Source organism: Pongo abelii, chromosome 7 (genome assembly GCF_028885655.2).
Source record: "Pongo abelii isolate AG06213 chromosome 7, NHGRI_mPonAbe1-v2.0_pri, whole genome shotgun sequence".
In the NCBI taxonomy this organism is placed as follows: Eukaryota; Metazoa; Chordata; class Mammalia; order Primates; family Hominidae; genus Pongo; species Pongo abelii.
The window spans coordinates 18822386-18835142 of NC_071992.2; the positions used below are offsets into that span (position 1 = coordinate 18822386).

Consider the following 12757-nt stretch of genomic DNA (forward strand, 5'->3'; position numbering starts at 1 on the left):
GGGTCACAGAAACTGTAGAAAGCTAAGCCACAAATAAGGGGGAACTACTGTACAATGCAAATATGCCTGCTGTCACAACTGTTCCATAGCATTTTACTGGAAGTCTGGGCTAGTATAGTATACTAGGGCTGGTATGACAAAATATCACAGATTGAGTGGGTTTAACACCAGACATTTATTTTCTCACGGTTCTGGGGGCATGAAGTCTGAGATCCAGGTGTCAGCAGGTAGTTTCTTCTGAGGCCTCTCTCCTTGGCTTTTAGGTGGCCGTCTTCTTCCTCTGTCTCCACATGGTCTTTCCTCTGGGCATGTCTGTGTCCTAATCTCTTCTTATAAGGACGTCAGTCATATTGGATTAGGGCTCGTCCTGATGACCTTATATAATAACCTAATTACCTCTTTAAAGAAAGGTCGTCTCTGCAAAACAGGCAGATTCTGAGGTCCTGGGGCTTAGGACTTCAACATATGAATGGGGGAGAGGGGCACAGTTGAGGCCATAATATGTAGTATGAAAAAAAGAAGAGGCTCTAAGGATTAGAATAGAGGCATAGAATAGAATGTGATTGGAAGAAAAAGGTAAAAATACATAAATTTTAGATTTGTTTAAATTTAATAAAAGTTTAGCAAGATTGCTACTGGATATAACAGCAATAAACCAAAGTTAATAAGATGCTCCACACCAGCAAGAGCAATTAGAAACTATATTGAATAAAATGCATTTCATAATAGAAACAAGAACTATTAGGTACTTAAAAGCAATACCTAACAGAAGATGTACAAAACATTATTAAATTATGTTTTTAAAAATACACATAAATGGAGAACTGTATCATGTTCATACTGGTAATAAGCCATTTCCTTATGATAATGATCCTCCAAATCTATCTATAAATTCAATGTAACTCCGATTAAAATCCCAACCAAATTGATCCGAAATTAACTTTTAAAATTAATCTGGATGAGTAAGGGCCCCAAAATATTTAGAACAATTCTGAAAAGGAAAGAGGAAAAAAAAAAAAAACACTGAGATGAGAATAATGGGGTTTATCACATATTAAGATTAGAAATAGAGCTATAATAAATAAAGTAGTATTACGTCATTGCAAAGATATTTTTAAAAACTAGATCAAGGTAATAGAATATAGAATCCAGAAACAGATCCAGGTATATATAGGTAGATCTGTAAATCACTGGCAGAAAGATTGACCTCTCAATCATAGATGTTTGAATAATAACTTTTCCACGGAGGGGGCAAATTAGGCCTCAGATTTACTACCATATACAAAAACTAATTTCAGATGGATTAAGTTCTTATTTGTGACAAAAATTCTCTAAGATTAAAAGCAAAAATGAGAGGCATGAGAGTTCTTTTTTTTTTAGATAAGACACAAAGCAAAACTCAAAATTACTGGCAATGTTTACTAAATTAAATATTTGAAAGTTTAGCATCAAAAGACAGTGTAAACAATGTTAAAAGATGTATGATGGATGGGAGGATATGCATGCAACATATTAACAGAAGAGGGTAAGTGTCTTGCAGTCATGTAGAACCCCTTTTTTTATCTTTGTAAAAAAGGTAATTGGCTTAATAAGAAAAAAATAGACAAATGTACCTACAATGGCCACTGAATATATGTAAAGGAGGTCAACCTTACTAGTAACTTAGGGTATGCAAATTAAACCAATGATATGATACTATTTCACACCCACCAGATTGTTAGCTTCCAGAAATCTGACAATACCGATAATTAGCAGGGAGAATAAGAAGGAACCAGGTGAGAATATAAACTGGTATATTTACTTTTTAATTTTTTTTGAGGTAGAGTCTCTCCCTGTCACCCAGGCTGGAGTACAGTGGCACGATCTTGGCTCACTCCAACTTCTGCCTCCTGGGCTCAAGTGATCCCCCCCACCTCAGCCTCCTGAGTAGCTGGGACCACAGGCACACACCACCATGCCCAGCTAATTTTTGTATTTTTAGTAGAGACAGGGTTTTGCTCTGTCACCCAGGCTGGGGTATATTTACTTTTGAGTGAAATTTGGCAATACCTAATAATGTTGAAAATGCATATGAGAAATCCCTCTTCTAGAAATGCATACTAGAGAAATGTTTTCAGATTTGCCACAGAAATCCTATATATCAGATCGCCGCCTTCCCGTGAAGCTTCGTCTGTATTTACAGCCACTCCCCATCACTCATTGCTCACATTACTGCCTGAGCTGTGCCTCCTGTTAGATCAGTGGCAGCATTAGATTCTCATAGAAGCCCAAACCCTATTGTGAACTGGCATGTGAGGGGTCCAAGTTGCGTGCTTCTTATGAGAATCTAATGCCTGATGATCTGTCACTGTCTCCCATCACCCCCAGATGGGACCATCTAGTTGCAAGAAAACAAGCTCAGGACTCCCACTGATTGTACATGATGATGAGATGTATAATTATTTCATTATATGTTACATTGTAATAATAATAGAAATAGAGTGCACAATAAATGTAATGCACTTGAATCATCCCCAGAACACTTCCTCTTCCTCCCTCCTGGTCTGTGGAAAAATTATCTTCAAGAAACCAGTCCCTGGTGCCAAAAAGGTTGGGGACTGCTGCTATATGTGTTTCCTGAATATCAATTGTAATAGCAAAAATTTGGGAACAATATGTCAATCATCAGGCAGGTGAATGAAAAATTTGTGAAATAGAGAAACCCAGGCAGGATAAGTGTAGAATTACAGAGTTAAAATGAATAAATACATTACAGCTATGTGTATTAACATGAGTAGAACTAGAAAACAAGGTTGAGTAAAAGAGCAAGTTGCAAAATAATATTAACTGACAGTCATTTAAAGTGCAAATACCTTTTCAAAGGTCCATGAAGTCAAAACTATTTTCATCATAATACTGAGAAGATACTTGTTTTATTCACTGTCATTCTCTCATGAGTGTATGGTGGAGTTTTCTTTTCCTTTTTCTTTTTCTTTTTTTTTTTTTTTTTTAATTTATTTTTAGTAGAGATGGGGTTTCACCGTGGTCTCCATCTCCTGACCTCGTGATCCGCCCGCCTCGGCCTCCCAAAGTGCTGGGATTACAGGTGTGAGCTGCCGTGCCCGGCCTGTATGGTGGAGTTTTCTAGAGGCTGTTTGGTAATGATGCCATTGCTCTACCAACTAATGGAATGTGTGTTTGTGTATTATTGTGTTTTAAAAATTTGTTTTTATTTTCAAATAAATTAAATATTGATAGATATAACCCATATAGACAATATCTCTTTTGGGTCCATAATATTTTTAAGAATGTGAAGAGTTGCCTTTCAGAACTGCTACTATAGACAACTGCTGTGTAGCCATTAAAATGAAAATGAAGAATATTTGACAGGAAAATATGCTCATGATAATATATTAAATGTAAAGGGTAAATTATAAAACAGTATGTAGAGAATGATTTAATATTTGCAGCAACAACAAAAATACTATAGAAATATGCCTAGCTAGAGAATCAGACTAAAATGATGTTAAAACGTGTGTGTGTGTGTGTGTGTGTGTGTGTGTTTAACTTGCCACCCCTAGAGACAATTAACTTTGGTTTAAAACTTAAGTTTGTCATCCCTGGATTACAATTAGTTTTTATTTTCTGTACTTACTCATTTTTCTATAATATATATCTACTAACTGTATGATTTTTTTAATAGTACTTGTTTAAGAAAATTGTGTAACTCCTTTAAAAGGCAACTATAATTCTAGGAGACTGACTTTAATTCAGCAAATATTTATTTTCTACCTACAATTTAATTCTGACACTAACCGCTCCGAGTTTAAGCATGGTGCCTAACAAGACTGCCCTCATTTCAGATGCTTGTTGCAAGTTTGGGGGCTCCAGGCTACCCACACTCTGACCTTACTGTCTACAAGTCTAGGAGGTTGCCACAGCTCCCCTCAGGTTTAATGATTTGCTAGAATGAATCATAGAACTCAGAAAATGCAGTACCTATGGTTATGGTTTTATTAGATAGAATACAGAGTAAGACCAGCCAGATGAAGAGAGAGGGCAAGGTCTGGGAAGGTCCTGAACACAGAGCTTCTATGCCTTCTTTGAGAACATGGAGTTGGGGTGTGTCACCCTCCTAGCACAGCAGCGTGTTCAACAACCAGAAAGCTCCTCTGAGCTTAGTGCTTAGAATTTGTATTAGGGTTTCATTACATAGGCATGATTGAATTATTGGCCGTGTGATTGAACTTAATCTTCAGCCTCTCTCTTCTCCCCAGAGGTCAAGCTCGCTAAAGCCCCAACTCTGTAATCACAGTTATTCTTTCTGGTAAGCAGTTCCCCTCCTGAGTCATCTCCTTAGCATAAACTCAGGTATGAACCAAGGATTTAGAGTCTGCTTCCCAGGACCCAGGGACAAAGGCCAAATTCTTTATAATATAGCACTGCTACATACAAAACCAAGCTGGGAGTTGGGAGTAGGGAGAGAGATTCCTGACATGGGTGGAAATATAAAAATTTTAATAAATTTTAGAAGTCCTTAAAGTTAACAGAGAAGTCAAGATGAATGGTGTTGATTGGGTGATTTAGACCAGGAGAAACTAGATTATTACTAAAATAAGCTACTTGGTGTCAGTAAGGATCTGGGCTCTGTCATTTATTAGTTCTGTGACCTTGGGTGTTACTTATCCACTTTAAGTCTCAGTAAAATATGCATAATGAGGATTGTTTTTAGAATGAAGTTATTATACGAGCCTATTGCCAAACCCATAGAGGGCACCCAATAAAAGGTAGCTTTGATTTTTCAGTCTTAACACTGTAGCTGAGTTTAAGTTAGAACAGATGAGGTTGGAAGACATGGAAACAGTTAAAATGGAGAAAGATTAGTTAATATTTATACAGTTACAATAGAGATGGTATAAATTAAGCTACGTAAAATTTATTCAGAATGTTGTTTTTTAAGTTTTTTTATATTTTTTTGAGACAGGTCTCACTCTGTTTGCCTAGGCTGGAGTGCAGTGGTGTGATTATGGCTCACTATAGCCTCAACTTCCTGGGCTCAAGTGATTTTTCCACCTCAGCCTCCTGAGTAAGCTGGGACTATAGATGAACGCCACCGTGCCCAGCTAATTGTTTGTCTGTTTGTTTGTTTGTGAGATGGGGTTTTGCCATGTTGCCCAGGCTGGTCTCAAACTCTTGGATTCAAGGGATCTACCCACCTCAGCCTCCCGAAGTGCTGAGATTATAGGCCTGAGCCACTGAGTCCGGCCCAGAATGTTTTATTTAATCTCTCAGTCTAACAAAAATATTTGAGTTTACTGTTGTCTAAACAATAAATATCCCAGTTTCTCATTACAATTCGGACCTGAATTATTCTGTGCCATTGCTATTCTATAGTCAGATGCACTGATTATCTGCTGGCATCTTTTACCTGCAGTGCAGATACAGAAGCATGAAAAAAACAAACACAAGAATCCACATATGGGCTTCAAGGTGTCCATAAATCCCCTAAAAATGCGGTTCCTGCCTTTGACATACCAAGAATTTTTCTTCCTGCTAGCTCAGCTTTGCAGTTAAACAAAAATGATTTATAAATGTCAGAAAGCATTTTTAGGTACAGCTGCATCAGAAATGGTTTGTCTGAAATGCCTTTCAAACTTGAATGTGTGTAAAAATTAGAAGATCTTGTTAAAAATGCAGGTTGTGGTTCAGTAGGTCTGGGATGGGCACTGAGATTCTGCATTTCGCACAAGCTCTCAGGGGATGCTCAAACTATTGGGGAGCCACATGCTCTGAGGAGTGGGTATCAGATCTGAAAATAGAAGTGTGTTCTGTGTTTGTCTAATGTGTTGCAGACTAACTTTGTTGTTTCAAATTATTTCAAGTTATCTCACCAAATCTTTTAATCATTTTTCTTCACAATTAATCAAATTATAGTTTTTACTTAGTTGTTTTTAACAGACTATACACAATAAATTCAAAATTGATTTAGCATATGGGTAATGATTCAAATGTCTACATTCTCCAATAGTTTCCGAGCAGCAGTGGTAGTTTGACTTTTTTAAAAAAGAAAAAGCTAAGCAGCAGTTGAAGTCTATGTTCTTTAATATTTAAGTTAAAATTAGAAACAAATTGAAACAGTGACCACAATAACTCAGTACCCTTGTCTTTCTGCTTCATCCAATGTTATCATTCTCTAAGTCACTAACCGTTAAAATACTCTTCATTCCTTTCTAACATAATTATTTGTTCATTTACTTCCTCTACTCAAAGCTCTCTAAATCCAAATGTGTTACAAAGAAGAGACATTACGTGAAGCCGGGTGATGTGACCATCTCCGACCTTGATATGGAAAGCCATGTTTTTCCATGGTTTTCCTAAAACGATCCCTTTATAACTGGCTCCAGAACTTAAACTCACTGTTTTATCTTGATTTGGTTGTCTTATGTATAACCTCCCGTTATTCAACTTATGTGAAATTTTAGGTAGCTGTAATTAAATTTAATGTAGCCTCTTCATCATTTATTTTATGTTTGAACTGTGGGCAAATAAATACTGGGTTGTGTGCTTGAATGAACCACAGGCATAACATAGGATAAATAATGCCATGTTTCAGATCTTTTAAGTGGAGAATTTTGCATGGACATTTAAACATGTTTTTGATCTATTTTATTAGTAAGTGGTTTACCAATTCATCAGTAGTATAATAACTTCTGTCATAGGAATTAAATCAAATGCTCGCAGAAACACCACCAGTTTGGAAAGGCTCATCAAAGCTATTTCGAAATCTTAAAGAAAGAGGTGAGTTAACCTTAGTACTTGTTCTTTTTTTAAACTATATTATGTATACTATTTATATATGCATATTTTCCCATACCTAAAATAATTTTTAAATTACATCTATGTGCATGCGTAGAGAAAAAAACTGAAGAAGAAAACAGCAAAATATTAACATTTCTGGGTATTAATGTTGCTCTTGGGTAATTCCACCCTTCATTAAGGGTGGTTTTCATGTTATTGTTTATATATTACTTGTATCTTCCAAATTTTTTTATATCAAAAGGGACTTACATAGTTTAAAAAATTGTTCTTTAACCATATCGAAAAGTATATTTTATATTTACGCAAAGAAAACATTTCACAAAAATACTAGATCTTCAAAGATCTATTTTTCTTCCTTCCATTTTGCTCTGAGGGAATTATAGATGCTCCTAAACTAATTAACAGGAAAAATTTAGTGGATGTGTCCTTTGACAGCCTAATTTGGACATGTTTCCTTTAAAGACCAACACTTACTGCAAATATACCTGTTTCAACTTACTGTATTATCAATATCAATATTAGCTTAATTCATTAATTTACACATTTCCTGGCAATCAAATTATATGGCTTTTATTGTAATTTTCTTTTACAGGGTAACTTTTTACACATTTGTAGAAAAAATTTATTAATCTTTTTAATCTTAAAAAGTAATGTTTCTTGGAAATATATTTTTTGTATCCTCAAATACAGGAATATGCAAAATAAAAATGTTAAAGAAATTACATAAGCAGTTATATTTTCCCTTTTCATCAATTTGAACCAATATTGGTTTGAAAATAATGTACTTCAGCCTGAAGACAAATACTTTGAAGGAGTAATTATAATTCATATATTTTATTTAAGTAGAATTAGAAAGTTCATGTTGCTTCCACATGGTTTACATAGAATCTGAAAGGAAGAGACACCATATCTTTTATTGTAGGTGTTTCATAAGTAAGATTTTTAAATCTTCAAGAAACCTAGGCCAAAGTGTCTTAAAAAAATCTTAGAAATTTTTTTCCTAGATGTTGTCTTAAAGATTGCCATTCAGATCTTAGGGTAAGATAATAGGATGAGGAAAATTCACAGCTCATAAGGATCAAGTAAGTATGGTGAATTTCAAACATTTTTCTTAATATACCTCATGGGAAAATACAAATTGGATCAAATATAATCTGAGAAAAATAATGCATAGAAGAAAGAACCTTTTTTAAGTTAAGGGGAGGGTTTAATCTGGAAGTCCTAGGTTTAAGCATATCCTAATCCTTCTCATGTTATACACGTTTGCATTTTCTTCCCCAGGGGATAGAATCTATTCTGCGCCACTATGACGGAAATACTCTGTTTCTATGCTGTCTCTTATGGTAGCTACTAGCCACATATGGCTGTTGAGCACTTGAAATGTGACTAGCATAACTGAGGAACTTATTTTTAGTTGTATTTGATTTTAAGTATTTTAAATTTAAATAGCTACACCCTGTAGTACAATGCATATCTGTATCATATTAATTAGATCATCAGGGTGATGCATGATCCCAGAAAGTTTTAGAATCATTAGGTTAGGTAAAATAGAGAAGTTAGAAGAGCCTTGCTTTTCTTAAATAGCGATTAAGTGGCAGAGAAATTTTAAGACTAAATCTTTAGAGCTACTGAAGACTAATTTTATTTTTATTTTTGTTTTATTTTATTTATTTATTGAGTCAGGGTCTCATTTTGTCACCCAGGCGGGAGTGCAGTGGTGCAATCATGCCTTATTGCAGCCTCGACCTCCTGGGCTCAAGCGATTCTTCCCCCTCATTTTTTGAGTTTTTGTAGAGACAAAGTCTCACTTTGTTGCCCAGGCTGGTTTCGAACTTCTGGACTCAAATGGTCCTCTTGCCTTGGCCTCCCAAAAGTGCTGAGATTATAGGTGTGAGCCACCACGCCTGGCTAAAGACTAATTTTAAAATTATAAGTTTATCTACTTAAAATATTACCTCGAGAGAAAATGTTATGCATTTAAATAATAAAAAAATGATATGCATTCATGAAAACTTGTATTGTAGAGACTTAATTATAACAGCCAACTGCAATGTATTGTGTATAGGAATTAAACAATGTAATGCTTTTAAGGAACTTCCCTTAAAATTTGTTTTGATTGAATTTTCGAAAGAAACCTAGTTGGCATCTTTCTTATCCTCTGTTTCTACAGATCACACATTACTATATGCCTAGCTTTTTTTTAAATTTTTTGATCCTGGATGCCGTAAATAAATTGAAGAGTTAGTTTTATAGTATTCTGTTTGTATAATTGGAAAGCATTAAAAATATACAGTTCATCTTCAGTAGTATTTTCTCTTTTCCTTGACCATTTTTATTAAATTATATCATGGGTTTCACTTCATTTTTCTTCCCTGTGGTTTAAGCCACCTCAGTCACCATGTGGTCCTACAGACAAATGCCTACCATGATAGTCATGGCCTGGACATTCACTATTAAGTAGTCCTTTCCTTGAGGGAAATCTTGAGTTAACTATCAAATAAAAGATGCATAACAGTTATTAAAGTTCTTTATACCAACCAACATCTCTTGTGTATTCTACCAGGTCAACTAGAACAACAGTCGTGAGATGGGATTATGGAGACAGCATGCCCATTTCCCAACCCATTTCCTTTTTTCGCCCCTTCTTTTATGCTCCTCTTTCATTTTTTGAGGGCTCCCTACAGACTCTTAAGTATTATATCTTTATATACATTGACCATTCCAGAATCTTTCTCCCATAACATTCATGGCAATCAACCAGAACTATCTGTCTATAGGTCACAATATTCTAGTATAAACAAAAGAAGGGAATGAATGCTTTCAGGGCCTCCTGGGTAGTGCCCTTCATGTCTCTGACAAACTGCCTGACAGTGACTCCTCATCTCTTTGTTCTGTAACAAAGAAGACAGCCTCAAAGAACATCAGATAAAATGGAGTTTTAAAGTTCACAATCTGGTTATTTTAAGGATTTTTATACCCTTTTACCAAGCGTCAGAACTATCTGATACCTAAATAAGTATTGTAGATAGAGATTCCTGATGTCAATCTTCTCAGTATCTATTTGGAAGGTCAGTTAAAGCACTACATCTAGTTTTGGGTTTTGTATTCCAAAAGCAAGAATTCAAGTAACAGAAGGCACTTTTTTATTTACTTCAAATGCACTCTTTTTAAAATTTGCAAGTATGGAGTTACTGAGAACTCAGGATGCGATGTACAGAAAGTATAAGCCATTTAATTACAATAAAAACTCCTTAGGGTATATTTAATAGAAGCATTGAAGATAATTTGAAAGCAGAAAAGTGGTAACTATAGAGCTTTATTCTTAAAATGCGAAACAAAAATCACATTTCTAAGTAACAGGGTCTAAGTGTTTTATCCAAGTGTTACTAAAAAGTGTTTAAGCACTTTACAGTGTTAATTAACCAATTCCAACCTTTTTATTTTTACTTGTTTTTTTCCTTTAAGCTCTGCTGGACTTGACAACTTTTTAATTTTATGTTAAGAGTCGTACATTAGAAACTAGCAACAAGTTTAAAAGTTACTGCTATAAGTATGCATTATAATTTTGCTTTTTTTGCCAATATATTTGAGAGCATAATTATTTTACATGGATATCTACAAAGGCATATGGAACAATTAAAGTACAATTAAATTTGTTGCTTCTTTTGCTATGATTTTATAATAATGATTGTCATTTAAAATAATATCTAGCATCTATTTTAAACTGTAAGCTCATTATTTATAGCATTTATTGCTTCTAGAACTATTTTATACATATAACTGATACTGTTTTTCTTGTAGGTGTGATTTCTTACACAGAATATCTTTTTCTTTTATGTATTTTAACAAGTAAGTATACTTATTACATTTATTTCTGGATGCAGCTTTATTTTTTAAACAGAATCTTGGAAAGCAAATCTTAGGTTCTCTTACTCTTGAAAATCAATATCCATGCTGTTCTGCAAAATTCATGTTTAATGCCACAGAAAAGTGCTAAGCATAGCACTGTGAAGAGTCAAAAACATAAATGCTACAGCTTATGGTATAGTAATAAATGCTCATAAATTATAAACAATATTATGTATCAATTCTTGTGGTTTTAATCTACCTCATACTCCAAAGGTCATGACATGTAATAATTTATAAATCTCTACTGTACTCATTTGAATCATATTTTCTGCCAGACTGATGTGAGAGAGTCTCTTAACTATTGAGTCTATCAGAATACCCATCATTCACATCCAAAAATTCTATTTTCTCCCTCTCATGTGCAGCATTTCTTAGGAAATATATGAAGGGTTTACTACGTTTTCAGTTAAATTTCTTTGCATTTAGTGGAGACAATCCTGTTATGGTTTACTGTGTTCCAGCCACCTGGCCTTTCTATTCCTTGAATTGCCGCCTCAGGGATTTGTACCTTCTGCTTCCTGTGCCATCAGTACTTATCCTCAAGATCCCCGTGATAATAAACATCATTTAGGTTTCCTTTCAAATGTGAAGATTTAGCAAATCCTTACTTGGCCAGCCTCTCTAACATAGCTCCCTCTCTCTTTATATCTCTTTACTGCGTTGCATCTTCTTCATATCAGACTATTTGAAAGTATTATTGGTTTACATGTTCTTGTCTCCCCACACTTGAATGCAAGGTGCATTATGGCAAAGATTTTATCTTTTTTTGTTCATCTCTGTATCAAGAACAGTGTCTCACACATGGTACCCTCCCAAAAAGTAGTTAGTGAATGAATGAAGAAAGGAATACATGAAAGAATACTGCTAGTGGAATTTCCAGTTGTGGAGATGTGTGGAGATGCATGGAAACAAGAACATCAGTAAAACTCTGTCATTAGAAACAATCTAAAAATACCTTGTACTTCTTTGATTAAAAAATTCACACCACTGTGTGATTCTTAACTTTGTAACTTAGGAATGATGTTAACATTGAGTTCTGTTACAGTAAGTTTTGAAAAGAAGGAATGTGTACGTGCACTCACATATGTGTATTTCAAAAAATATCTTTATTTTTTTCTCTTGGACTTGTCACCTTGCTCACTGCCTAGACTGAGCCAATTTATCAAGACAGGGCAATTACAACAGAGAAAGAGTAATTTACACAGAGCTGGCTGTACAGGAGACTGGAGTTTTATTTTTACTCACATGAGTTTCCTGAGTATTCAGGGATCAGAGTTCTTAAGGATAATTTGGTGGGTAGGTGGTGGGTGAGTCAGGAGCGCTGGTTGGTCAGGTCAAAGATGAAATCATAAGGAGTTGAAGCTTTTCTCTTGCACTGAGTCAGTTCCTGGGTGAGGACCACAAGACCAGATGAGTCAGTTTATCGCTCTGTGTAGTGACAGCTGATCCATCAAGTGTGGGGTCTGCAAAACATCTCAAGCATAGGTCTCAGGTTTTACATTAGTGATGTTATCCCCAGGAGCAATTTAGGGAGGGTCAGAATCTTGTAGCTCCAGCTGCATGACTCCTAAACCATAATTTCTAATCTTGTGGCTAATTTGTTAGTCCTACAAAGGCAATCTAGTCCCCAGGCAAGAAGGAGGTTTGTTATGGGAAAGAGCTCTTATCATCTTTCTTTTAAACTATAAACTAAGTTCCTCCCAAAGTTAGTTTGGCCTAACTAAACAAGAAGCAACTGAATGAACAAACACAGCTTGGAGATTAAAGCAAGATGGAGTTGGTTAGTCAGATCTCTTTCACTGTCTCCATTAAAATTTTGAAATGGCAGTTTCAGACTTTAAATGAAATTAAAATGTTAGTGCTGAAGAACTAGTATTGTACATTTTTAATAGGGCTACCTGAGGTTGATCCACTCTGCAAAGCCATAGTAATGAAGCAAGTCCAGTCAATGATGCTACCCTGAGAATGAGAGTGGGTGCAAAGGAATGTCTCAAAGATGTGTTGAAAAGTTACCTTGTTTGCCAAAACAATGATGGATGCAATATTAGAA

The 12757-nt window shown here is 35.1% G+C and overlaps 1 protein-coding gene across 11 annotated transcripts in view; it reads left to right on the forward strand.

Moving 5' to 3' along the window:
- Positions 1–12757, forward strand: part of MICU3 (mitochondrial calcium uptake family member 3) — a 101788-nt gene that overhangs the window by 43097 nt on the left and 45934 nt on the right. For 9 of the 11 annotated variants that reach the window (XR_010141054.1, XR_008527772.2, XR_010141056.1 and 6 more), the window contains exons 4-5: positions 6699–6777; positions 10600–10647. The exons of the other annotated variants lie outside the window; for them this stretch is intronic. Coding sequence is in view for 6 of the 9 variants with exons in the window: in XM_054561219.2 (XP_054417194.2) it covers positions 6699–6777; positions 10600–10647 (127 nt within the window). In the remaining 3 variants the exon portion in view is untranslated. The remainder of the gene's footprint in view (positions 1–6698; positions 6778–10599; positions 10648–12757) is intronic. 11 annotated transcript variants of the gene reach the window in all.